The following is a 26,009-nucleotide window of genomic DNA, read 5'->3' on the forward strand; positions in this document are numbered from 1 at the left end:
ATCAGTTCATTTTGTCTCCACTTTGACAACCCACATCAATGCTTTAACATAATTTTCTTACATCTTATTATTTTGATGTAGAGAAATACGGTTATGTGACTCCAATAAATACCTACCAGCAGGAGTTTGATTGGGGCTCATAATTTCTTTAATTTCATAGGTCGGGTGGTTGAGTGATATAACATCTTATTTGAAAGAAAATGTATTCATAATTGCGATTTAAGGATTCTAATCATTAGAACACTACAACTCAATGACAGTGAAATGTAACAGCTTTTCTGCTGCAAACGGTTATTAATTATTCATCTGAGGAACGGAGGCAGCGTTGTTAAACCCAGGAGCAATCTAACATCTACTCAGTCATGGAAACAGTTATAATGTTAGCCACTTTTATCACTGTCATGTGAAGAAAATAGGACACCTCAAGAAAATATTCACTTCCTTTACACATCAACTATTCCATTCACACATCAACATCTAATCTTCTTTGTGTTTATCTCCTGAAAAGAAAGTGATATATTTGCTCTTAAACAGCAAAACATAACCTTGGCGAACAACAATTTGTTTTCAAGGTAAGGAAAAAGTTAGGACACCACACCCTTATAGCTAGTTAAACCTCCTTCAGTTGAAATAACTTCAGTGACGTGCTTCGTTTAGCCCTCTACCAGTCTCTGAAATCAGTCTATTTCCTGCATTACAGACTGTTTCCAATATACCCACAGCATCTTGTGAGATCAGAATCTGGTCTTTGACTAGGCCCAGGACTTCAAACCATGATTCCTCTACTTCCATACTTCACAGCTGGTAAAGGGTTATTTTACCAGATTTCTGTTCTACAAAAAAATGTCTGCTGTCCTCAAATTTCAGTAATTATTAGATCATTGTTCCAGAAGACCTGGTCTACCTTCTCTCTGGCAAACCTCAGTCTGGCCTCAGTCTGTTTTTCTTAGGAAGCAACGGTTCTCTCCTTGCATCTCCCTACTGGAGCTTCTTTGATTATATTTGATTGTTTTTGTATACTGCTGCCTGCTTTCAGGGCAAGCCTACTTGAACATGTTGGCAGTTGTTTTGAGTGTCCTCCATTTGTAGACTGGTCTCCATAAAGTGGAATGACTGACCCATATGTCCAGTTATATTAAAAAACACAGACTTTCATAAGGTTTACTGGTTTTTTACATGACTATATGTTTTTACCCACAAAATAGGTAATTAACCTGTTGCTCTGACCAACAACATGATGATGTTTATTGCTCAAGCAGCTGAAATTAAATTTTCCCAGAAGATAAACATCCAAGATGTTGTACCAACCTGTAGCAGACTTGCCTTCCAAACAAAAATCGCCTGGTCACCAAATAGGAAGGAGGACTGCAGACAAAAAAGAGGAGTCTTAAAAGAGCTGTCCTCTGAGTAAAGCAGAGCCAATCCTATTTATTTTTGGAGCAATCACTTACCATTTGTGCTGAAAGGTCAGATGAATAAGTTACCTACAAAGACAAGGAAAAAGCAGGTGGGGGTTGATGGGTAAACGGGGAGGGTGAACACCCTGTATAATCCCGTTATGCCACAGATGTTCGAAAATAACAGAGGTGTTGGTAAATTGTAGGAGAAATTGGGAGGAACCCAACTGGTGTCAACATCTGGCTAGATAGGACTAAATATGTTTTTCCCATCAGATCTGGACATTTCCTTAGTTTGAGATGCAGACATAGACACAAAAGTACAACTTGGGTTTTGTGATGCTTCCATACAGAATGCTGCAGCTTGCCTGAAAGTGGGATAGCATTGTGTCAATGGAGTTTTACTGAGGGACTCATCCTAGTTGCTTATTGGAGCACTGTAAAAAAAAAAAAAAAACAACTCAGGTAAATGAAACTTTCAAGATATCTTTTCTTCATTTAAACACCCTTAGTTGTCGTGTTGATTTTCAAGGAACTTACTCACAGGAAGTACAGGTTTTTTACAGTCTGTTAGGACTAGACCTTCATACAAGCACAGTTATATACTATTACACTATTTTACTTTGAAACTGTTCCAACATAATTTTCTCAGACCTTCCAGTACTTGCCATCACAGAGAGGTTGTTTGCTACAGTACAAACGGCCTGGCCTGCCTAGGGCAAACCTTTCCATCTCTCTCCATTTTAAAGGAGATAATGATTCTCTTTTTCTTGGAATAGGATTGCATTTTCTTTCTCTCCTTTCCACTGTTCCTCTCTCACCTTTACTTTTACATCCACCCAGCCCACCGGCACCCTCCCCACCAGCCATACACTGCTGGCATTCCCTCCACGCGCTCTATCGCTCCGTCCAGCGCAAGGCAAGGCATGAGAGACAAATCAAAAATGCCTTTATTTCCCCCTCAGCCCCTCTCACCATGCCAGATTGAATTTGAGGCTTTTCATCTTATTTCTCATCTTTCTCCCTCCCTGCCTCCCTTGGCGTCCACTCACAATTACCTGGAACCACAACATCTTGATGACGTTATATCGTTTATTCATGCGGAGGGAGATAGTCAGCAGCCGCTGGCCTTGATTCTTTCGACTCACTTAAAGTCTGCCGCTTTTGTCATTTAGGTTCAAAAATGGTCAGTTTCAAGATCTGTCCAGGTCCTGTTGTGGTTCAACCATCTTTTAGAAATCCACATGTATGCAAATGTCAAAATTAGTTTTGCTAGCCTTGGTGCACAATAATAAATTTTACAAGTATACATTTTAAATTCTTCTTGCATTTTCTCTGTTCTTGACTTGTTGTATGAATGTCTTCAAATACACCTGATAAAAAGTGTGTTGCAATGAGAAACAAATGACTGGGCACCATAAAAGTGGCATAATTAATATTTAATCACCAGATTAGCCTCGTGGCACTTCTTTCCTGGACGTTTTGAAAAATTCTACTTCACATGTGCGCAGTTGCTACAGAGTTGGTGCAACTACAACAAAAATGATCAAATTAATCTCATGATACACTATTTATGACCCACAGTAGCCCTCACGTACCACAGAACCAACTGATCATTTATCCAGAGGTGTCTAACTCCAGTCTTCAATAGTCCTTGTCCAAAAATAATAATCATCTCTGGACAACATGTTGTTGAAAAGGCCTCAAGATCACACTAATATGTCTTAGATGTGTTCCTGCTCCAACACAACTGATTCAAATGGCTGAATTACCTCCTTAGCAGGTACAGTATTCATGTTCAGCAGAGGTCTGGTGGACCAATTATTTCTTTCAGTGGTGTTGAACCAAGGAAACGCCTAACACATCCAGAACACTGGCCCTGGAGGAATGCCATTTTTCACCACTGGTTTAATCCCACACAATGATGTAAATATAAGGGCGTTGCAAAATCTTTGTGGCCCTCATGCCTGCGCAGTTGCACAATATGACCTCCTCTGCTTCTGCAAACCCCCAGTGTTTCGCCTATCTATGTAGAATGTAATGCTACTCGATACTTCTAGGGACATCCTCTGTTTTTGATAACCAGCTATTCCTGTTCGCGTGCTGTAGTTTGGACATTCTTGCAAGTGCATGTAACATGTCTTTTCTTCTCTAGGCTCGGGTAAACCTTCGAACCCCAGATATCTCAAGACAATTATGTCTAGAACTTTCCGTTAAACTTTATACTTTAGCTTGAAGCGCAGGACATTTACTGCAATTCTTGTTCTTAACATTGAATCTCCCTGCAGATAAATTCTGCATATATTCAATAATTGGAAGAAGAAGACAAATTCATTGAGGAAGTGAATTCCTGTAGCAACTACTTATGTTACCTTTATGTGTTTTTTGAAGTGTGTAGTAATTATTTGCTGTGTGTTTTTATCCAAACGTTCATATGCTGGTACAAACAAATATACCGTCAGACTCTACCTGCTTCTTAAGCACGCGGAAAGTTACAATAAAGGGAATGTGCATGATTGGCCGAATAAACAGAACATGCTATGATACTGAGCGCAGGCATAAACTGGAATGTAGGTCAGATCCATGCAAACTGAATTTTTGACTTCAATAGTCCAAACGTCATCAGATAGAATCCAGGTTGAGGTTACTCTAAGGTATACACAGTGTACAACAAAAACCAGTGACACAGATCTCAGCCATTCTAATTTCAAAGTTTTCAGTACAAATCCAGACTTATTCATATCCCTTTACACAAGAATCCAACATTATGTTCCTTCAAAAATAAAAGGTATATCGCTGGTAATAAAAACAAATGCACTGCTTTCTTTTAAATTGTTCCTTTACCCTTCGGAAGTTGTGGACATTTAATCGCTGATTTATATTTCAAGGCGGCCCTCTTACACATTTTTTTGTGAGACTTGAGCCACTGATTGCACCTGATTTGAGAATTAGTTATAGATTTAATGTCAAAATCAAAACTGACAGACACATTTGCATTGGTTGCTGATTAGACTTCACAGCCTACACTGGGCAGTGGGAGTAATGAGAAAAAAGTGTAGAGAAAAATCAGTCATGTTTTACATTTAGTTCTGTGCTCATATAACGGCTCTAATTTATTTACCCATTATACTTCAGTGACAATAATTAAAATTCTGGAAATAGAAACTTGCATTGCATCGTGTGCGGTGGAAAGTGAGCGTAGGTTTGGTTCTGGGTCGCTGAATGAGCGTGTCGAAGCACGGCGCACTTGGCTGCTGCTACCAGAGAAAAATGACTCCCATCTCCCAGTCTGTTGGACCTTCTCCCACCCTTCCTCCCTTCACCCCACCTTTTCATTTTCAATTATGGGTTGGAATATGAATCGTTAATAGGGTGATAATTGTGCTAGCATATTTGCTGTCACCCGCCATTAGCTCAGATTAATTAGCTCATTTACTTTAGTTTAAGAAAGTGTCTGGCTGAGGAATGGGAGCAGTGATGGAAGGCGAATAAGAGAGAATGGATTCGGTACAATCTGTTCCATATCACCATCTTTTTTCTGCCTTTACTCACTCTCTTTATGATGATCATTTCTGCTTTTTCTCCCTTTGCAACTTCTACTTTCTTTTTCTAAAATATACCTGAGATTGTGCTCATCTACCCTGGTCTCACCAACCTTTGTTTCTTCTCTTTCTGTCTTATTTTGCGCTACTTTTGGACTGAAATACAAACTGATTTGAACAGTTATTCTATGGTAACATGAGCCAGTGGTATGACTTCTGCTACTGATTTCATTCTTTTATATTTTTTTGGACATAACTAACATTACATTACCTGACATGAACTGAATTTTCATTCTGTGTTGGTGGATGGCCTGTGAACACGCTGCTTTGGGTGTTATTTTTTGGGTGTTTCTGCACACACCTCAGCCGTAACAGGGGTCAGAAAATGTTTTTGGGGCAAAACAAACTTTGCAGGATGTATCAAAATGAGCAAACAGGCTACGGAGTTGAGATTGACAAAGGATGCCTATCAATCGGGCCTTTCTACACAAACATCTGTCCTTCAGTGTTTTGTGGATGGTTGTTGCTTTTTGTTTTTGTATTTTTGTATATCTTTAGTTATACAGCTAACAGTTAAAACCTTTCCAACGTCATCTTCGTCTTGTTTTAAATAGCATCACAACAAAGGTTTTTCCACCTAAGAAGTTCGAGTGTTAAATCAGGGGTGGTAGTTTCCTGATCCTGATAACATTATGTTTGAACATCTAACAAGACGTATCTGCTTCAGTTATCTTCCAAAACTGTTGCCTAAAAGGAACAATATAATTTGACCTTTTCCATTTCCTTTTACGTAGACTTCTTAAGAAGTTATTCATTTCTACATTTACAGTACAATTTTTGCATATCTTCCAAATATCATTCGATTTCATGTTAGTTTGAAAGTGTTGCTTAGTGGATCTCTAATCGCCCCCTCCACCTTGGGCTAAGTCACATGTGTGCAGCTGTGGAGTGACTTGGCCATGTCAGGTGCTGCATATCTCTGCAGGCAGTGGGAAATGAGGTCTAATCGCAGGGATATTAAAGTCACAATAGACTGCTCCTGCTATTAAGGCCTGTCAGCCCTGGGCCCCTCTCTCACCTTGATATCTCTCAGTCTCTGAATATTTATATGCTTACATCAGTAGCTCCTTACAAGGCGCAATGTGTGCATGTTTTTGTGTGTGTGTGTGTGTGTGTGTGTGTGTGTGTGTGTGTGTGTGTGTGTGTGTGTGTGTGTGTGTGCTATGGCAAGCGAGGAAATTCATCATCGCTGTAGCCAGTCAAGCTCTCCAAATATGTTTATGTGCTTCCGTGTCGCTCCGTCTGTGCTTACACGGTCCGCCTTTCTGTCCTCCGATCCTCAGGTGCAGCGGGGGCAAGGCAGCTCGCGGGTCAAAACAAACCTGACGCCATGGAAATGGATGAGGAAGAAAACATGAGTGAGTCCCTCTTGATTCTTCACATTTGTTCATCCATCTTTTTCTTTTTTACCTTTACTTTCCTTCCTTCCCTCCTTTCTGTCTGCCTGCTTGTTTATCCTTCTCTTTATATATGTTGCGTAATCAGTGTGAACTTTTGTTGTCTACATGCTACTTTTCAAAATAAAATAAGAGTACGTGTTTCCCGACTAATACATTTAAAGTAAAAAAAGCATATTTTTGAAAATGATAAAAGTGTTTGTGTTGGGAAACACATTCTTGTTCAGATCTGAGTGAGAATACAGTTATAGTAAAAATAAAGTATCTTTTATTCTAAGGTTTTATGAATCAATACACAATATAATTATCTGTTCTTTGCCAGGTTCTTAAAGTATTTCAATCTAACTTCAAGTGTAGAAAAACACTTGGATAAATCAATAACTTGAAGTAGTTCAATGCTGTGTGATCCTGCATAAATGCATCTGTTTTATTATTTGGTATATAACTCAAACATTGGTTTTCTCTCTATGAATCTATGACTATGCGTCTCTATGACAACCACTCTTCTTCACAGAAATGCTTCACTACTTGCTTATGAGGCAGGCCTCAGCTTTCTAAAGAAAAGCGTTACGTGTGGCTCCAAAAGAGTACGGTAGAGTTTCCCAAATCAACTGATTGATTGCAAGTTGCCCTGGTTATCAGGCTGCAAAACAAGTCCGAATAATCAACCCTCCACCACCACACTTAATAATAATACCCCAGTCACACTATTGCATATCTGCAGTAAGCTTTAGTGGCATAAGAAGAAATGCTTCCTTAGTTAAATACTGCTTCAGAATCAACTTTCTATGGAGCTAACGTAGCATACATAGTTTGAGCAACAGGTAGGTTAGGCTGCTATAAATTTACCATTTAAAAACTCGATTGCATGATAGCCACAGGTCTCACACACATGCTTGCCTCATATGTGTGCCGTTGCTATAGCATTTACACTACTGCTACTCAAATATTCCAACAATTACCCAATGAAAAGATTTTTTAATATCATGCAACACTATGCAAAAGCTCTGCCTTGGATGGTGAAAGATTCCCGTCCCTCAGGAAGCCGCATCACTATTCACACTGTGAGTGCATTAAAAGCAACACATGCGCTGTGTAGACACAATGCGACAGCATATATGGCAAAACAGGAAACAATGTGACAGCAGCAGCTTTAGTGTGAGGTGTTTGTGCTGATATTCTGTTAGGTTTCCTAAAAATGTTGTTTTTTAAGACTAAATATCTCTACTTAGGTCTCATATGTCCAAAGTCATTGTTCCAGAAGCAACCTTACAAGCATAAATAGTGCAGCCACTTTCATTGTGGGGAGAAGAGGCTTTCTCCTGGTTATCTTATGAGCAACTTTTACTTGTCGAGGGTTTTTTGCAGTTTCTCTGTCAGAAATGTAAGTTTTGACTTGCCGACTGACACTTGTGGAGTCTGAGATGGATCTCTTGGGTTATTTGCAGTTTCCCTGAACATTGCACAGGCTGAATTTTCTGAGATGTCCACTCCTGTGCAGATTGGCAGATGTCTATAATGTTAATTTCTCTCACTGTAGAATGAAAATGCAATTAAATCTGTTCTCAGATTGATGGGCTGCAACAGTTATTTCTCTACAGTCTTTGCTGAAGTCTGATCTGTTTGCTGTAAACCAGCAAACCACTGGCTGCTGCTTTCTAATTTAAATCCGATGGGAGCTGCAAGGATGGATTTTTCATGCATAGCTTTTAGCATCAAATTTAAATAATCTTTAGAACCTGGTGAAAAGTTTTTATTATCTCCTGATATATAAAAACATTAATGGAAATATGGGTGTATTCTCATTTTAACATGACCATAGGAGTGTATTATATGTGCTGTCTTATTAAAAACACAGCTCAGATTGATGCATTCACCCATACATATGCCACATTAACTTAAACTAAACCTGTTAGAGATGAACTAATCTCCAAAAGATACCTCAGATATTCCCTCCACCTCTGTCTTTGCTCAGGCTTATTGAACTTTAATTAGACACTTTTGTTTGAACTCGGGAACCGTTTCCCTAATCCGCCCACAACAATCACATTCAAAGTTAGCTGTAGTCCCAACGATACCCTAACTTATGATAAATATGAAAAAGTCTGATTGTAGCATCATATTTTCTGTCTTCACTTTGTAGACGGATGTGTTTTGTGAAATACACAGCTACAAAGTTGTTTTTGTTGCCTTTCAAAGCCTCTGAAGCCCTGTTCTTACACTTTTACTGCCAGATATACATCAAAGATGTATGTGAAGATAAAGCGCAGTCCTAGCTCAAACAATCCTGTTTGTTTAATACCGAGGGAACACCAGGGGAAGAAAAAAAATAAAGGCTTTTAGCTTTCATGTGACAACCCCAGCAGCTCTTGAAGCTGTAAGAAAACAAACCACACCGAAACCCCAACAGGAAAGTTACAACTTAAATTGAGTCATGGCTTTATTTAATTTGGACAGAATATTTGAAATCTTTTTAAAGCATTTTAATTGATATTTCCTCAAATGCTGATTACACAAATCCCAGCATGACAGCAACAACAACTGCATGTCTGTTCCATAATTGAATGCATGGCTTATGCTTTATGCCTTTTCTTTCTTCAGTCTGATCCAGTTTTTGGTTTTTCAGCACCACTGGGTATCCAGATTCTCATTATTACAATCAACAAAATTATCAAATGTTGTATTCGAGGGTAAGAGATATTTAACAGGGCTCTTCCTCAATAAACAGTTTGGTAAATAATAATAATAAGAAAAGCAGCTCCAGATTTTTCTGTGTGCCCTTTCTTCTCTCTATGTTTTATGTTTATTGGTTTTGTTTACTATCAGCACCTCATAGATAAAACTGCTAAAGAGATGCAATATAATAAACATAATTTTATGAATGAAAGTATATTTAAAAACCTCAAATGTAACGCACTAGTAGGTTCTATAGATTTTATTTTTTGCAAAGAAACAAATGTGATCCACAGTAATAAGCTATTTATATTTTAAAATAGTACATATATTTCCAGTCCAGTTCCCAGCACCATTCTGATAGACTGCGGGTTTGTCTGGGCATTTTTCTTTTGTTTTTTTTTCTAGGGATTTTCCACCAAAGCCGTTCCAGAGCTGAACCAGCGTTGGTTCCTGACTGGTCCACTTATTGGACACTTTCACAGGGAACTGGTTTGGTTTCAGCAAATTTGTGCAGAGGAGGGAAACAGTTTACAGAGCCAAATCTTTGTATTTGTCCTGGTATCCCTCCAAGCAAGTGTCATAATAACACAAGCCAAATGAAAAAAAAACAGTTTTAAAACTGCAGTTGTTGTTTTTAACACAACCATTCAGATACTTACAAATGCCTGAAATATTTATTAATAAATCTCCAAACCAGGTTTGTATAAACTAAGTTGAAAAACACAATAGTGGAAGAAGATTTATCTAAGTTTGTTACCATGAAACTCTTTTTTTTATTGTTTTTCTTTTAATTTATAAAAATTTAAAGCCAAACTTACTCAGGACCTGTAAATGTGTCACATATAGGGCTGCAGCTAATGATTATTTTGCTAATCAATTAATCTGTCAACTATTTTTTTCGATTGATCATCGGATAGCAAAAGGTGCTTAATTGGAGATTTTTTACAGGGTTTGTACCAGGTGAAGCTAAAGCTATGCCTCTTGAGGAGTTCTGGATACAGCATATTTACCAACAAAGAAATCTTGTTTATATTTATATTTTTTCTACACTTTTGGCTTAATTTCAGCTCTGAGTGGGTTGCTCTTTTAGCAAATGGCATGTTTTAGAGTCTGTATACTGCAGTTAACGATTAATCGATTACTAAATTAGCTGACGATTATTTCAATAATCAATTAATCACGTTTAATCTGATTAATTGTTTCAGCCCTAGTCACATACACCATTTTAACTGGCTGTTCTGTACAACCGGTTTGGGGCCAATATGCCCCTTCACCAACTTTATACCCCCATTTCATTCCTAGCTGTTACCATTTCGTTCCTGTAAGTAAAATATTTTGTATCCAGGTACTTAACCTTTGCATACTTCTCTTGTATATCTGGTGAATTATAGAGATAAATAAATAAAAATTTCCAATTCAGATATAATTTACTTTTAAGGTGTTTTAATTCTTAGGAACTATTTATTAGAGCCCGTTTCTATTGATTTCGATTGATTTTTCTATTGAAGCAGGATAAAGTCGTGTCATGCAAGATCTGGTTCCGGTTTAGCCCTTAAACTGTTTTGGTGGCAAAAACCTACATTTTGCACCCTTCAAATACATTTGCAACGCACCAATACCAATGCCCTAAATGCATGACCACTCAAAAGTTGCATGTTTTCAGGTCATAAACTGAATGAGTTGCAGTTTGTGATCTTAGAAATAATTTTTTTTGTCATTTTTTCCTGATTCAGGACATGTCAGTGGCAGTGTGCAGTTGGTAATGGCATGTCAAAACATTTTGTCAACACTCTGCTCTCTGACAGCTCCAAGGAGGGGGATCTCAGAGGCGCAGGGTCTTATGAATGGCACCTCATTAGAAAAACTTTTTGTATGTTTGTTTCTTCAGACTTTCCTCATTTTAAATACGGGAGTCTTTGTTTTAAAAAATAAAATCATGTAAATGGTGTAATGCTGCATTTTAACCTCCACCGTGTCACCAGTCGAGCCTTTAGGATCCTGCAGTAGGTGGAGTCTTCTCCTTCTGCCTCTTTGATGTACTCTCCTGTTTGCCTGGTCCTCAGCTTCCTCCCCCTGCACTACTTTCCCTGCACTCCCTCAACCCAACCTACAATCCCACTCATGCACACTGCGGCCTCTCTTTCTCTTGAGTACCGCAAGGAGTAACCTATCAAGCCTTTGCTGAAGGATGTTATAAATGAAAATTTTTCCCAACATTCCATCCACTTTGCTAACTGGAATCAGTGATATGTGTTCCCCTTAATGTAGTTTATAATTGGTTCTGGTTTTCCTTTAGAAACTCGAGCAATTAAAGATGAACTGGGTCACAGCAGAACCCTTTGGGTCTGGTTTTTCTGTGTGTCTGTTGTTTGTTCGCATGGTTTCTCAAGGCCCCATCACTGTGCAATGTCGAGTGTCTATATTTTTTATGACAATACAGCGCATTTTTACTTTATCCAAACTTTAGTGACTTTGACTGAACTTAAACCGTAGTTAGTTTAATTTTAAATTTAAAAAATGGTACAGTAAAATGTTTGCAAAGGTACCCTACTGGAGCGTACACTGTCGTTCTGAAGAAACAGATGTTTTGGTACTTGTCTTTCCTGTGAAATAGGTTTATAAATTGTATCCTTACTGTATCTTATGTTGCTGTTATAAAGGAACACAAATCATTGGTTCAGTTCCAAAGAGTGATAAAGGAATCTATAAATTTTGCATTTACAAGATCCTGCAACGAAGGCGTTGTAAGTTACTCTTTCTGGGCACCGCAGGTTCAAGCAGCACAGACGTTAAGGAAAACCGAAACCTGGACAACGTGTCCTGCAAAGACGGGACGGGAGTCGGTGATCAGCTCCCCAATGGAAGTGGCCATGGCAGTCGAAAGCGCCCCTTAGAGGAGGGTAACAATGGCCACGCGCATTCCAAGTTCCGGGCCAAGAAGCGCAAGAAAACACCTGGGCCGGTGCTGCCCAAGAATGCTCTGATGCAGCTGAATGAGATCAAACCAGGTCTGCAGTACAAACTGCTGTCTCAGACTGGGCCGGTCCATGCACCAGTGTTTGTCATGACTGTGGAGGTCAATGGGCAGATGTTTGAGGGCATGGGTCCGACCAAGAAGAAGGCTAAACTGAACGCAGCTGAGAAAGCGCTGCGCTCTTTTGTTCAGTTCCCCAATGCATCAGAGGCTCACCTGGCCATGGGCCGTACACTGACTGTGAATACGGACTTTACATCAGATCAAGCGGACTTCCCTGACATGCTCTTCAACGGCTTTGAGACACCAGCTGCACCTGAAGAATCCTACTATCTAGGTTCTAACGGTACAAACTCACTAGGGGAGTATCCGTTACCCACACCACCTGGCAGCAACCTTGTCCAGGCTCCATTGCCCCCTCCATCTGTATTCAGCTCACCCTCCACTGGCAAAAACCCAGTCATGATCCTCAATGAGCTCAGGCCAGGCCTCAAATACGACTTTGTCTCAGAGAGCGGTGAGAGTCATGCCAAGAATTTTGTGATGTCAGTAACTGTGGACTCACAGACGTTTGAAGGCTCAGGGCGCAACAAAAAGCTGGCTAAAGCCCGGGCAGCACAGGCTGCCCTCTCTGCTCTCTTCAACATGCAACTAGACCAGACACCATCCAGGCAACCCATACCAAGAGAGGGGTTGCAGCTTCACCTTCCCCAGGTAAGATGTTTTTTTTTTTCATTTCTAATTTCTCTAAACGTAAAAATATAAAAAGAAACAAGATTGTAATTGCTTTAATATTGAGCATTTATCAGGAGTACAATCCAGCCTGCCTGTAAATTCTTAAAACTGTGTAGACCTTTCAGGTGGTTGAAAGGGTTCAATAGTGCTCCTTATTCACCAAATGCCCAGTCAGGTTTCCTTTTGAGTTCGGTTGCTAGTTTTTCCTTTGACCATTGAGCCATGATTTCTTGTTGTAATTCTTAAGATTTTTAAGCCCCAAAAAATTGATCTTTGCCTCCTTTAAAATAAGATCACCAGCAGAGTCCTTGTCTAAAACATCATACCGTTTATTTGCGGATATGATCCAATGAATTTGGGTTTTTCCAACAATGTGTGATGGTCAGTGTATGCTTTATGCTCTTTTCACAGTGAAAGAGCACTAATAGGACACTCTACCAAAGAAAATGTGTTACAAGCAGAGTTATCAATAATCTATATCTAAACAGAGAGAAGGCAAGCCAAGGTTAGCCTACAATGTCAGTAAACTTGTCACCATGTGAAGATCTTCAGCAGAGGTGAGATGCGTGTTTAGAGAAGACTTTTTGTTCTCCTGTCAACCTAAGCAGATGGTCCTTTAGAAATAAATAGGGCAGTGGGAGGTGGTGTTATACTCCTGAGGAACAACATTTTAATTGCTTTTTAAAACAAACATCCTGAAAAGGATTCTGTTGAATAGGTTTGGTAGAACACAATCATAATAATATTGTAGACTGATTCAAAGGATTTATTCTTCATTTTCCTCTTAATTTAGGTGTATAAAATTAGAAAACAGAATAAATATCATATGCATGTTTAACCTGGTCAGAAACTTGCCTTATAGCAGACAAAACGTGATATAGAAAGCATGACCCAGTATAATTTTCTCTTTTCAGTAACAAACAGCAACTCTTTATTGTATCTCAACCACTAGTTCTTTGATGTCATGCCAGCACTTCTGCTCTCTTGGCATTAAACCTGGACAAAAAGAGCAACTAAATGCTGACTATCTTGAGCCATGATGAAGTTGGGGGCATTAAAATGCTCATGAGGAAGTTGGACAATGGAAACATGAACGTGAACACTGACTGTTAAAGTCAGTCAGTGTTAACGTGTTCAGGTGATAGCAGCTTAGTGCTGGTCTGCAGCACTAATGTGAAAACCTATGTAACAACTGGAGTTGTCAAAGATGGGCATGGCTGTCATTGACATTAACAAAAATGAGTAAATCTAAGCTTATAAGATTTTATCGGTTATTTTCAAACTACATATTACTGTACATTTGTCAGCCTGGCGAGGCACAAATAATCTCAGATCTACAGTCATGGGGAAACTAAGTCCACCCTGATGCTTCCATTATATTTAGGGGAAAGTAGAAGACACCAGCTGCTAAACAAAATATTTTGGTTGATTGATCATCAGCAATGTGACCATGTCTATAATAACAGCTGTCTATGCCAAATTAAACATTAGCATTGACCTTATAGAAGCAAGAAATCCACCAAACATTTTAAACAACTTCCAGTGTTTTCAGCTGTGAATATCCCAGAAAACTCTGCCTGAAATCAGACTGTGCAGTGCCTTAAGAACCTGGAAACAAGTCCAAGACATGAAGCTAAGAGTCTAAATTACAGCTGGAATGGATATAGTTAATCTTGAATCTGTTTGTATGATTGGATTGCACTGGATTTTTGAAAATACAGTTACAATTACTGCACAAGTGTGGATGGTTTAAAAAGGTTGTCAGGAGAATCTCCAAAAAATGGCACTATAGTTTGGATGAGCCATAAGACAAGAACAATGTTTTTGGACACATGACACCAAAGAAGAAATGTTTGAAGTAAAGCCAAAATAAGCATATTATTACAAGCATCTCATTAAACTGTCAGCCACGGTATTGGAGGGGTGATGATTTGGGCTTGCGTAGGACCCACTGGACCTGGTCATTAAGTCGACCAAAGACTCCTCTGTATACTAAAGTATTCTAAAGTCAAAGTTGAGGCCATCTGTCTGACAGCGTGACCTTGGTCCAAACTGGTTCATCACCAGGACGGTCATCTCAGACACAGCACCAAAGAATCTTTTCTAATAACCTAGAGCTGTGCATAAACACAGCCTCTACAACGGCCCTTTGAAGAAACCTGCATAAATGAGCAACATCAACATTTAATTTCTCTTTTGGATGAATAAAGCATTTTTTAATTGAATTAAATTGAGTTGAAATAGACCTCAGCAGACTTTAATGAACTGAAGCAACTTTGTAAATAAGATTTGGTGAGACCAACAGAGTTTTACAGATAAATTTGAAGTTATTACTGCTAAAGGCATTTTACTTGGTGTTAAATCAGGGGGTGCACTTAGTTTTACCAATGGCTGCATTGATGACAACACATTACTATATTAGGTTCTGATAGAAGTACACACCTAAAAGAAAAGTATTCCTCTGAGACTAATATAGTTCATTGGTTTACAAAACTGCCAACAGGTCCACATTTCAAACTGTACTAATTTATAAAGCTGTCATTAAAGTGTCATTCACACCAGTTAGCAGAGAAGTAAAGTTACATACTGGTCTGAGATCAGTGCCAGTGTGGAGAGAGAGATAACCAAGTCGGCAAAGCTAATCAACCTGACACTTTATCAACAGGCCTTTCTTCTTTCTTTGTTCACTCTCTCATCTTGTCCTGCAGCCCATTTCATTGATGACAGCCCCAATAATTACACATATTAATTTTCTGCTCCATGATATTTAATTTCGGCTACTCCTTTATATCTGGCATAACACTTATGGGAGAAAATGGGCTGGCAGAATTTAAACCTTATCTTATTTTTATTTATTTATTTGCAATTTAAATTAGTTTTTGTTTTTTTGTGAGAGAGAAAACAAAAAAGAAGTAAAGAAAATAGGATCTTAAAAATATTTTTACAGCCATAAAGAAATAAAAGCCATGTATGTCCTTAACATTGAAATCTGACGTCATCTGGCTTTAAATGGGTGACTCTGAAGTAGCAGGGAAGTAATATTAAGACTGATTTCTTTAATTTGTGATTAACCAGCCATCATCTCTCCTTTTGGTCGTCGTCATTTTCCATCACATTAGCAGTGGTTTTAGACTCTGCATTAGGAGCTGGCTGTCCAAAAGGGAAAGATGTGTGAAGTTCATTTTAGATTTCCTCAAATGTTTTGGCTGAAGAAGAAGCTCTGGAAAGCAGGCGAGGACTTTATGCACAACTGATGCACGGGCTTACTTGTTTGTGCTGTGATTCGCTGTCAGAAGGGAGATGCTAAACTAAAAATGTCATTCCAAACTCCAACAGTGCTGCTTAAAACATTGTTATGTTTACCTCAAAGGGGGTCAGCCTAGTTTCACTTGTTGCTGATTTAACGCTATGACTCTCGTTTGATGCCGGATGCGAGTGCTGTGACAGGTAGATAGCGCTCCAGGGGCGGATAGCATCAGACATGCTCTGTAAGCTGACATATCTGAGGCGAGCTTTTTGTGTTTGTGCCGTTATGTGCATGTGTCCTCCTGCACGCTTGTCTGTGTCTGCAGGTTCTGGCTGACGCCGTCTCTCGCCTGGTGGTGGATAAGTTCAGTGAGCTGACAGACAACTTCACCTCCCCCCATGCACGACGAAAAGTCCTGGCAGGAGTTGTCATGACAACAGGTAATATTGGAGGAGGATACCGGTGATATATTTCATGCTTAAAAATGCTTTGGTCTTTTAAAAGTGTGATTTTGTAGGGAAATTAAAATATAGCAAAAGTGCTTCGGTTGTTAAGTGTATTATGAAAAAATAAGTTTTAAAGATGCATCTTCACTAAATTCTGTTTAGCAGCATTAGCATATTCTCCCTGATATAACTGCATATATCTGGCTCTAAGTAGACATCTGAGCATAATTTGCTCCATTTTAGGGTTTTTCCTGCTTGAAATTCTAGTAGTAAACTATGGTGGGAGCTGGAACTGGTTCTTACCTAGTTGTTTTAAAAAAAAAGTTAAAAATCAAAGTCATGTTTGATCGTTCCACTTTTGTGCACTAAATTTATATTGAGTATCACACCATATTGAGATGATTTATCCAAATGATAATGATCTTTGTCTCGTTATTCCTGAAGCAGACATCCTAAAATTACCAGTTTATTTCTGTTTGGGATTTGTGATCTCTGAACAGCAGAGGCATAACGATACATCTCGCTAATCTGAAAAGATGATAACACGATAGGTCGAATATTGAATGAGACAAGATTTATTTGGGTAAAGTAAGAAGTCCCATTCTAAATTTTAATAAATAATGGTTTAATAATCACAAGTTTTATTTTAAACAATCTGTAATCACTGTAGAATAAGTAATTCCTGGTTTAACAAGTCCATATATGGTGGTTTCTATGCATGTCTCCTTTAAAGGCTGCTGTCACACTGTTTCCTATCTCACCATTAGTGATTAGCAACATGCAATTAAAGTTTCATCACAGTATTTTGTGGTATTCATTGTGTGACAATGAAAGCGACAATAAAAAGTATTTAAGGAAAGTCAGATTCATCAGAGCCCCCCATAGACAAATACTGCTCTTACAAAAAGTCATGACTGAATGCAAAATTGCATTCAGTCATATTTTCAAATATATTGATACTTATTGGTTCTCCCATGATACCAACAGTGGAAAAATATGAAATAATAGTAAATAGAAAAGTAACAAACCCCACCATAGTTTCAGTTTTTTTGGTTTGCAAGCAATCAGTTTTTTTTACTGAAATAAGGAATCACACTTCTGCTCATGAAAGTTTTTTCCCGACAACGATAAAAAATGGGATAATTGCCCATACCTACTGGCCGTTTGCTGGTATTTGGAAAAAACTTGTGTGTCAAGGGTCTTGACTTGAGAAAATGAAGTTCATTTTGTAGGACATCAAATCCTGGGAATGTCTTAATATTTTCCCATTCAGTTTATTGTGCACACTGAGAACAATGGTGTGAAATTCACAGTGTTCAGCTGCGTCATTACCAGGTATGACTTTTCTGTGATGTCACCGTCTCATTTTAAAAACTGGAACTTTCTGAAACCGTGGTATACCTGAATACCAGCGACTGGCACATGCCTAGTCTAAAGTTTTATTAGTTTTGGCAAAGCATCTGCTCTTCAGGAGACAGAAGTGTGTTTGTGTTCCTGAATGCAGCTGAAGATAACAGGACGAATCTGACTAAAAACTCCACTAGGATTCCCCATTAGTGATGCTGGTTTAAGTGGCCTGCCCCTCCTCCTCAACAGTCTGCTTTGTTATTTAAGGAACAGCATTTAGAGTGTATGGAAACATGTGATACACCTGTTTGGCCTTGTGTTATTGCCCTTCCAACAGGGACCGATGTGAAGGAAGCACAGGTCATCTGTGTCTCCACGGGAACAAAGTGCATCAACGGTGAGTACATGAGCGACCGTGGCCTGGCACTCAACGACTGCCATGCTGAGATAATTGCCCGGCGCTCGCTCATCAGGTACCTCTACACCCAGCTGGAGTTCTTCCTCAGGTTAGTGGACAGAGATACTCTTTATTCAGTAAGGTGTAGCTGTATTTTTCTACAATTGTTCTATATTCCAGTTGCATTTTTTTATGTCCACTTAAATAAAATGAGAAGTATTTTTTAGTTTGATTTTGGTTTGTGATTGTAGCAACATCAAGGAGGACTATCACAAGTCGATATTTGTGCCATGTGACAAGGGAGGCTACAAATTAAAGGACAACGTTCAGTTCCACCTTTACATCAGTACCTCACCTTGCGGAGATGCCAGGATTTTCTCTCCTCATGAAGCTGGAGTGGAAGGTGCGAAACCAGCTAACACCATCTCCTCCTCAGCTCTGCAAACACATTTTCAATTTCTTCTCGTTCTTGCTCACAATTCATCTCCACCCACTATTTAATTAAATATAGTTTTTTTTCTTGTATGCTTTGTTTTATTTGAATTTCAGTCCAGTGTCCAAAATGCGCTTTACAGACGCATTTAAACAAGGCGCTGGTAATGAGAGCGTTTAGTCATTCTCTGTCCTTCTCCATCAGTCTCTCTCCAACCCAGCCCAACCACTCTGTCTGTCTGATTAACCTCCCTCGTACTCTTGTCAGACCGCTTTCCATTGCACATGGCAGACTGAATAGAAAACAGCCACATTCAATTAGTCTCTGAATAGATAGGCGCCTGCTGGTGGAACATCAGAAAACTTTGATAACATAATGTGGAAGACATTTTTTGCTTTCTTCTTTTGAAGGCACTGGCTCTGTCAGTAAACACCAATTTACTAGTGCAAGAGCTTTTTGTAAAATCCGGCTTAAAATGCAACAGAACTTGTAATGAGGTCAATATAATTATGTCATTAGCAGTAAGTTTTGGAGGTTAATTCAACTATGTTAAATTAAAAATGATAAGACAACTTAGAAGTGTTCGAACTGTCAGCAATATCTGAAAAACAGCTTAAAGCATGTTGCACTCCTAGAACTATTGAAGCTAAGGAGACAGGTATAGGAGCCTAAAAATATGCTTTCCAATTCCTGTTACAAATTAAGTTTAAAATACTCTGATAAATAAAAATATACTGAGCTGAATTTTTTTTTTCGTTGTATTTTTGATTTTGTCTATGCAGGCCAAATTAATTTTCTTTAAATACAGGAGCATGTTTTCTGTAAATATTACAGAATTTAGTTTGGCATTGTCTCACAAAAATAAGCATTATTTATGCTGCATCAGTTTGCTTCCAGAAGCGTCTGATTTGGAAGTGATCTTACAGCTTTGAGCTGGTAATTGTCGTGGGGCTAACTTCAGTACAAACCATGGCAACATTTCTGTCTTCATTCTTAGCATGTAAACATGGAAGGAACATATAGGCTACTAACGCAAATTCTTACAACTCTTTGTTTGCTATTGTTTACAGAGAAATTTTTAGAAGGTCGTTAATTTTCATTTGAGTGGCAGCCGTATTGATTCTGAACTTGTGGTTGGCCGGGGAACTCCAACTTTTCTTCTCAAAGTTCCAGCTTCTGGGAATTTACAGTTTTTCTGATTTGGGACTCTGTAACTCCGACTTCCAGTTACAAGTTGAACTCACCCTTACTGTAATCTAGATATTTTAGACAAGTCTTTGCTGCGGACATTAGCTTTAGCATGCTAAATTTAGCATTATAGTGCAGGCATTAACATACTAATTTGTTGACTTATCCGTGCACAGTATTTTCAACAAGTTTTAGCCATTAAAGTTAGCATTAGCATTCTAATGTTAGCTTGCTAAAGCTGGTATTTAGTTTGTTTTTTATGTAAGCCACCTGAGAGACAATTTATTGTTGTTTCTTATAAATTTCCTTCAAAAATGTACCAGTTTTGCTTGTCTGTTTATAGTTTTCAGTGAATCACTTTGCTGGAATAGTTTAATAATAATTGTTATTTTTGTTGCTTCAGTTTTGCATATGTATGTTTCCATACAGACTGGAATTGGTCAATTTCACATTAAAGTGTTATCATTTTAATCTGTTCTGTAAACCAGGTTATCAGTCTGCCTTAAAATATTTTTTTCTTTTGAGTACGATTTTCTTCCTTTTCTCCTGCTCAGATCAGGGGGACCGACACCCAAACCGCAAAGCAAGAGGCCAGTTGAGAACCAAAATTGAGTCAGGGGAAGGCACCATTCCTGTACGATCCAGCAACACCATCCAGACCTGGGATGGTGTGCTTCAAGGAGAGAGGTTGCTCACCATGTCATGTAGTGACAAGATTGCAAGGTAATTTTGTTCAAATACTGCACAAAATCCAGTTATTTTAATTTTTAAGACTAAAAGGTGAAATTTCTTGTCTCTGCAACATGTTTCACCGTCAATGCTGCAGAATTTGTCTCGCTCATATTAGAATGAGCGAGACAAATTCTGGCCTTTATTGGCACTGTAGTTTAATTGTTGCTAATTGGTTTACAGTTTGTTGCAGTTCCTAACTTTGTCATTAGATGTCACTACATACTGCATGATAGATGATCAGAATCAGCTTTATTTGAAGTTTGTGCACACAAACATGGAATTTGGCTTTGGTTCCACTTGGCTCTCAATAAAGACATTTTAAATTCAAATATTTAAGAAGGGAAATCGAAATAAGACTTTTGTAAATATTTATATATACTGTGTTTTCACAATAGAGGAACACAAGGTTTAATTAGTGTGGTCTAGGGAAAAGCGGTCTGGGGAAAAAGGTTGGTTTTGACAAATAACGCTCTGTTGCACCGACCTGAAGGTAAAAGGCCAAAAAACCTTGTGCCCAGGATGTGTGGGGTCTGCAGAGAGTTTAGCTGCCCTTTTCATGACCCCAGACCTGTACAGGTGCAGGGTTTAGGGAAGGTCAGACCTGATGATCCTCTCTGCAGAACAAATTTTTCAGTGCAGTCTTGACCTGTCTTGTTTTGTGGTTGAGCCAAACACGGTGATGGACGAACACAGGACAGAGTGGATAATGGTGGAGGCTGGTACTGTGAGCTGGGTGAGCTTCTGGTGGAGGATGTCTGGGTTGAAGGTGTTGAAGGCCAAGCAGGATCCTGGCGTACATCCCTGGGTGGTCGAGGTGGTGCAGACTGAAGTGTAGTCCCAAGCTGACTGCATCGTCTGCTGACCTGTTTGCCCAGAACCAAACTGCAAATTTATTAGCATTCAAATCTGTGCAACAAAATTGTTTTAATAAAGAGAAACCTAAAAACTTCATGCCTGATTTCCTTTCAGCCACGTTTCTTTGAACTCTTATGTTTTATTTGCTGCCAGTATAATTTTCTTCAAAGTGATATATTATCTCCCTGTTGATGCACTTTATCATTTCAAGCCCATGATTTTTTTTTAGTAAGTGTCAAGGGGAACTCGGTGAATTGATGAATCCTTTGTCCCTGGAAAAAATTTTTTTTTGGCTGATCATAGCGTCTTTAGTCTCTGTCCATGTTCAAGGCAACACAGTGATGAATTGTGACTGATCACGAGAGTGCTCCGCCTCCTCTCGTCTGAATAAAACTCTGCTTGAGGGCACAGTAACTGAATGCTGATTGTGTGATTCTTGTGGGACGCAGTGTAAATACTGATTACAGCTTAGCTTTGCAAGACTGTGTTTCTGTGCAGCATAAAGAAAGTTATGGGGTTTCAAAATTCCCACAACATAATAAAAAATCATTAATTAATAATTAAATATATCCCAATATAATGAAGCAAATATAATTATTTATTCAGATTATTTAAATGTGTCAGTAGTTAAATATAAACTATTAAAGGTGGAATTCGTTATTTAAAGTTATCCACTATTTAAACCATTAATTTTCAAATCATATATTTTTCACAATCTTACTAGAAGAAACATACTACAAGAACTTCAACTTATTCAGAAAGTATCGTTGTAAATGTTTAAAGATGCTTAAATTAGCATCTTTAAACATTTACAACGATACTTTCTAAATAATTTTAAGATATACATTTAAAAATAAAGCCTGGTAAATATGCCCAATTCAACATATTAACCTTTTTAAAGTAAACTGTCATTCAAGGATAATTTCTGTCCTGATTAAGAGTTCAGTTTATATAAATATAAATATGTTTTATTCACATTTCATGTGGGATTCCTAAATTAGAGCCTCATAAACACGGGGAAATTACCCAAATCAGCATTTTTTAATAACCCAAAACTGAAAAAAGGAGTTAACAAGTCACATGTTAATCAAAAGTATTATTATATACGGTGCAGAATTTCACAATGAATTCTCCTGACGAGGACATTAACCTTGAGTGACTATTTTAATAATATTCTTTAAAGAAAATTGTTCATCATCAAAGGCCATGCGGCCGTCCAAAGAAATGCCACCCCACACCATTACTGACCCACTGCCAAACCAGTCATGCTGAAGGATGTTGCAGGCAGCAGATCGCTCTCCACGGTGTCTCCAGACTCTGTCACGTCTGTCACATGTGCTCAGTGTGAACCTGCTTTCATCTGTGAAGAGCACAGGGCACCAGTGGCGAATTTGCCGATCCTGGTGTTCTCTGGCAAATGCCAAGCGTCCTGCACGGTGTTGGGCTGTGAGCACAACCCCCATTTGTGGACGTCAGGCCCTCATACCATCCTCATGGAGTCAGTTTCTAACCGTGGAGACACATGCACATTTGTGGCCTGCTGGAGGTCATTTTGCAGGGCTCTGGCAGTGCTCCTCCTGTTCCTCCTTGCACAAAGACGGAGGTAGCGGTGCTGCTGCTGGGTTGTTGCCCTCCTACGGCCTCCTCTACGTCTCCTGGTGTACTGGCCTGTCTCCTGGTAGCGCCTCCAGGCTCTGGACACTACGCTGACAGACACAGCAAACCTTCTTGCCACAGCTCTCATTGTTGTGCCATCCTGGATGAGCTGCACTACCTGAGACACTTGTGTGGGTTGTAGAGTCCGTCTCATGCTACCACGAGTGTGAAAGCACCACTAACATTTAAAAGTGACCAAAACATCATCCAGAAAGCATAGGTACTGAGAAGTGGTCTGTGGTCCCCACCTGCAGAACCACTCCTTTATTGAGTGTCTTGCTAATCGCCAAAGATTTCCCCCTGTTGTCTATTTCATTTGAACAACAACATGTGAAATTGATTGTTAATCAATGTTGCTTTCTAAGTGGACAGTTTGATTTAACAGAAGTTTGATTTACTTGGAGTTATACTGTGTTGTTTAAGTGTTCCCTTTATTTTTTTTTGAGCAGTGTACATGATTTCTTTCTTTTGATTCTGTCCTCTAATGATACAGCGAAAGTCTGGCAGGGTTGTGCAGAAACATGTCTAAATTTGAGTGATATTAATATTTTCTGGAGACTTTGTGAACCCTTTTTTGTCTTTTTTTTTACCTGAGGAACTTGAGAAAAGTTCAGCTCATTTCGATTGAAAAAATCTTATTCTATTTTGAAGTGAATGGCTGCTGTAAACTGAACAAATAGACGCTTTGGACAAACTTTGGGTAAGTTTGAGCAGAAAAGAGGAGCCAGTATTTCTACTCGAAGAGCCAAGTAGTAAGGCTGTTACAAGTTTTTCTTCCGCATTATTGTACATATAGTGCTGACATAAAATTAAGATTGTCAGGAGAGGCTCTTAAAAGGTTTCACTTACTGACTCTGTGTACGGTTTCCTATTTTTATCACGTATTTAAGATCTGAACTTTTTTGCACCTCTGTTTTTTTTGTGTTTAGTGTCTCTGCGTGGAGCCATAAAGCGTTATATTCTGCAGGAAACAACACAATGCACAAATACAGTGAGGTTTGACAGGAACAAAATTGAATGCCTCTGAAAACATAACTCCAATGAGCGTGCCTGCCTGTTTCTGGCTCTTTTTGTCCGCCATGTGTCCTTCAGAAGGTATTCAGGTGTATTTGTGTCGCCATGTTGTTGCGATAAAACAATGTGTGTGTATGGCCAAGAATAACATGAAGCTGTTTGACTCTGCTGAATTTGTGTTTTACTGCCTGCAGCTATAAGAGGCTGGGATTTCATTTTTCCTTCCCTCCAATTGTACACTCACCTTCTCAAACACATATGCACCAGGAATATTGTGTTTGGAAACAATAGAGCCTGCTGCGCAGCATAGCATTGCAATCATATTCTTTAGTTAGGTTTCTTTTTGGTAATTGTACACACTTGTCTCGGGTGAAGACTCAGAACTGCATTTCTTAAATACAATTTTTTCTATTAATTACAACTACTAATCAGAGGTTTTACAGTTATAAATAAATGGAGTGACTAATTCCGGATCAGCAATTTTATGCCAAAGCTTTGAGATGCTCCCACTGCTGTTTTCAGGCTGCAAATGACAGCGTGCAACTTTTTCATTATAATTTCTAGTTAATTTGGGATATTTTAAAACAGCTCAAAACTGGCACCAAGTTGCAGAGCTTTCTCCCTCTGTCTGCATGTAATAGCATCACTGTTTATAGATATGCAGGGATCTTGCCCAGCTCCAATTGTTGAAAATGTTTCTGAGCTTCTGTTTCCGGTTTTAGTCGATTAAAATGTTTTACTCTGAGAACTAAAAACCTTTTAACAGGATTCCTATGGAATCTGGAAGCGGATACAGTTTAATTGGTCAGGAGGAATGTATCCAACATTTTGTTAAATCTATACCACGATAAATTAATGTGGCCCAACCCGATACTAATACGTTTTACCATAAACAGGGACTGATGAGTCTACATCCATCTCAGAATCTGTGGTTTTGGCAGGTTTTCTATTTAAACTATGACCTTAGTTTAAAAATCTGCAGTACATTTAAAGTAAACATTTGTATTTATACTTTAAAAATCTGATAGTGTATGGAGCTATTTGAGTTTGCTAATATTGATTTGGAAATTATAGAATTTTGAGAAAAATCAATTAGAAATTAAAGAAGGTATTAAATGCCTTTCATAATTTCTAATTTAATAATATTTAATTGTATGGTCATGACATGTGATCATGATGTCGTCTTTTTTGTTTTTCTGACATCTAACCCAAACTTTAATATTTCATCTTCACTTTGGAATCACTGACTAATAACCCACAGAGAACCGTTTAATCTCCAGTTTACAGCAAGGCTACAAAACGGACTAAAATAGAACAGAAGATCCTGAATCTTACAATAGAGCTTTTTCTGCAGGAGTGGGTTTAAATGTGTTTTTTTGCAGAGATGTTACTGGTTTCTGATCACTGAAGATTTGATTTGTACATTGGAAGGGTAATAGTTGATGTATGATCAGATTTATGATTGCCTGATGGAAACTATTTGATAAAATATTGACGCTCAAGCAGAAAACGACACATATGTTAACCAGTTGAAGTCATTGAACAAGACTGTTGCAATGTATTTTACAAATAGACATAAATCTTTGGATTATCCAGACATTTATATAAATGGGGAAAAAATAATAAATGTTAACAGCTTCACTTCTTTAGGTGTTACTCTGGACCAAACCTTGACTTTTAAAAATCATGTAAAAAAATTGTGCAACTCTTTAAAATTTACTCTGGCAAATTTTAGGTTCATCCGACGATCCCTTACTATTGAAGCATCACATATGTATTTAAATTCCATGATTTTTTCCCGTATTCTGTATTATGTGACTAGCTGGTCGCAGGCATGCAAAACAGTCTTAAAGCCGCTTCAATCAACCTTCAAAAGTGCAATAAAAAAATCATGACAAGAAATGTAGACAGTA

General features: G+C 38.5%; 1 protein-coding gene across 3 annotated transcripts in view; it reads left to right on the forward strand.

Annotated features, from left to right (window-relative positions):
- The window catches only part of adarb1b (adenosine deaminase RNA specific B1b), a 158,389-nt gene that overhangs the window by 122,185 nt on the left and 10,195 nt on the right, over positions 1-26,009 (forward strand). For all 3 annotated transcript variants that reach the window (XM_047370114.1, XM_047370112.1, XM_047370113.1), the window contains 6 exons: positions 6,283-6,357; positions 11,844-12,760; positions 16,354-16,468; positions 18,159-18,327; positions 18,470-18,621; positions 20,394-20,562. In XM_047370114.1, the coding sequence (XP_047226070.1) occupies positions 6,330-6,357; positions 11,844-12,760; positions 16,354-16,468; positions 18,159-18,327; positions 18,470-18,621; positions 20,394-20,562 (1,550 nt within the window). In that variant the 5' untranslated portion in view covers positions 6,283-6,329. The remainder of the gene's footprint in view (positions 1-6,282; positions 6,358-11,843; positions 12,761-16,353; positions 16,469-18,158; positions 18,328-18,469; positions 18,622-20,393; positions 20,563-26,009) is intronic.

The sequence above is a fragment of the Girardinichthys multiradiatus genome, chromosome 7, assembly GCF_021462225.1.
Source record: "Girardinichthys multiradiatus isolate DD_20200921_A chromosome 7, DD_fGirMul_XY1, whole genome shotgun sequence".
NCBI classification, from domain to species: Eukaryota; Metazoa; Chordata; class Actinopteri; order Cyprinodontiformes; family Goodeidae; genus Girardinichthys; species Girardinichthys multiradiatus.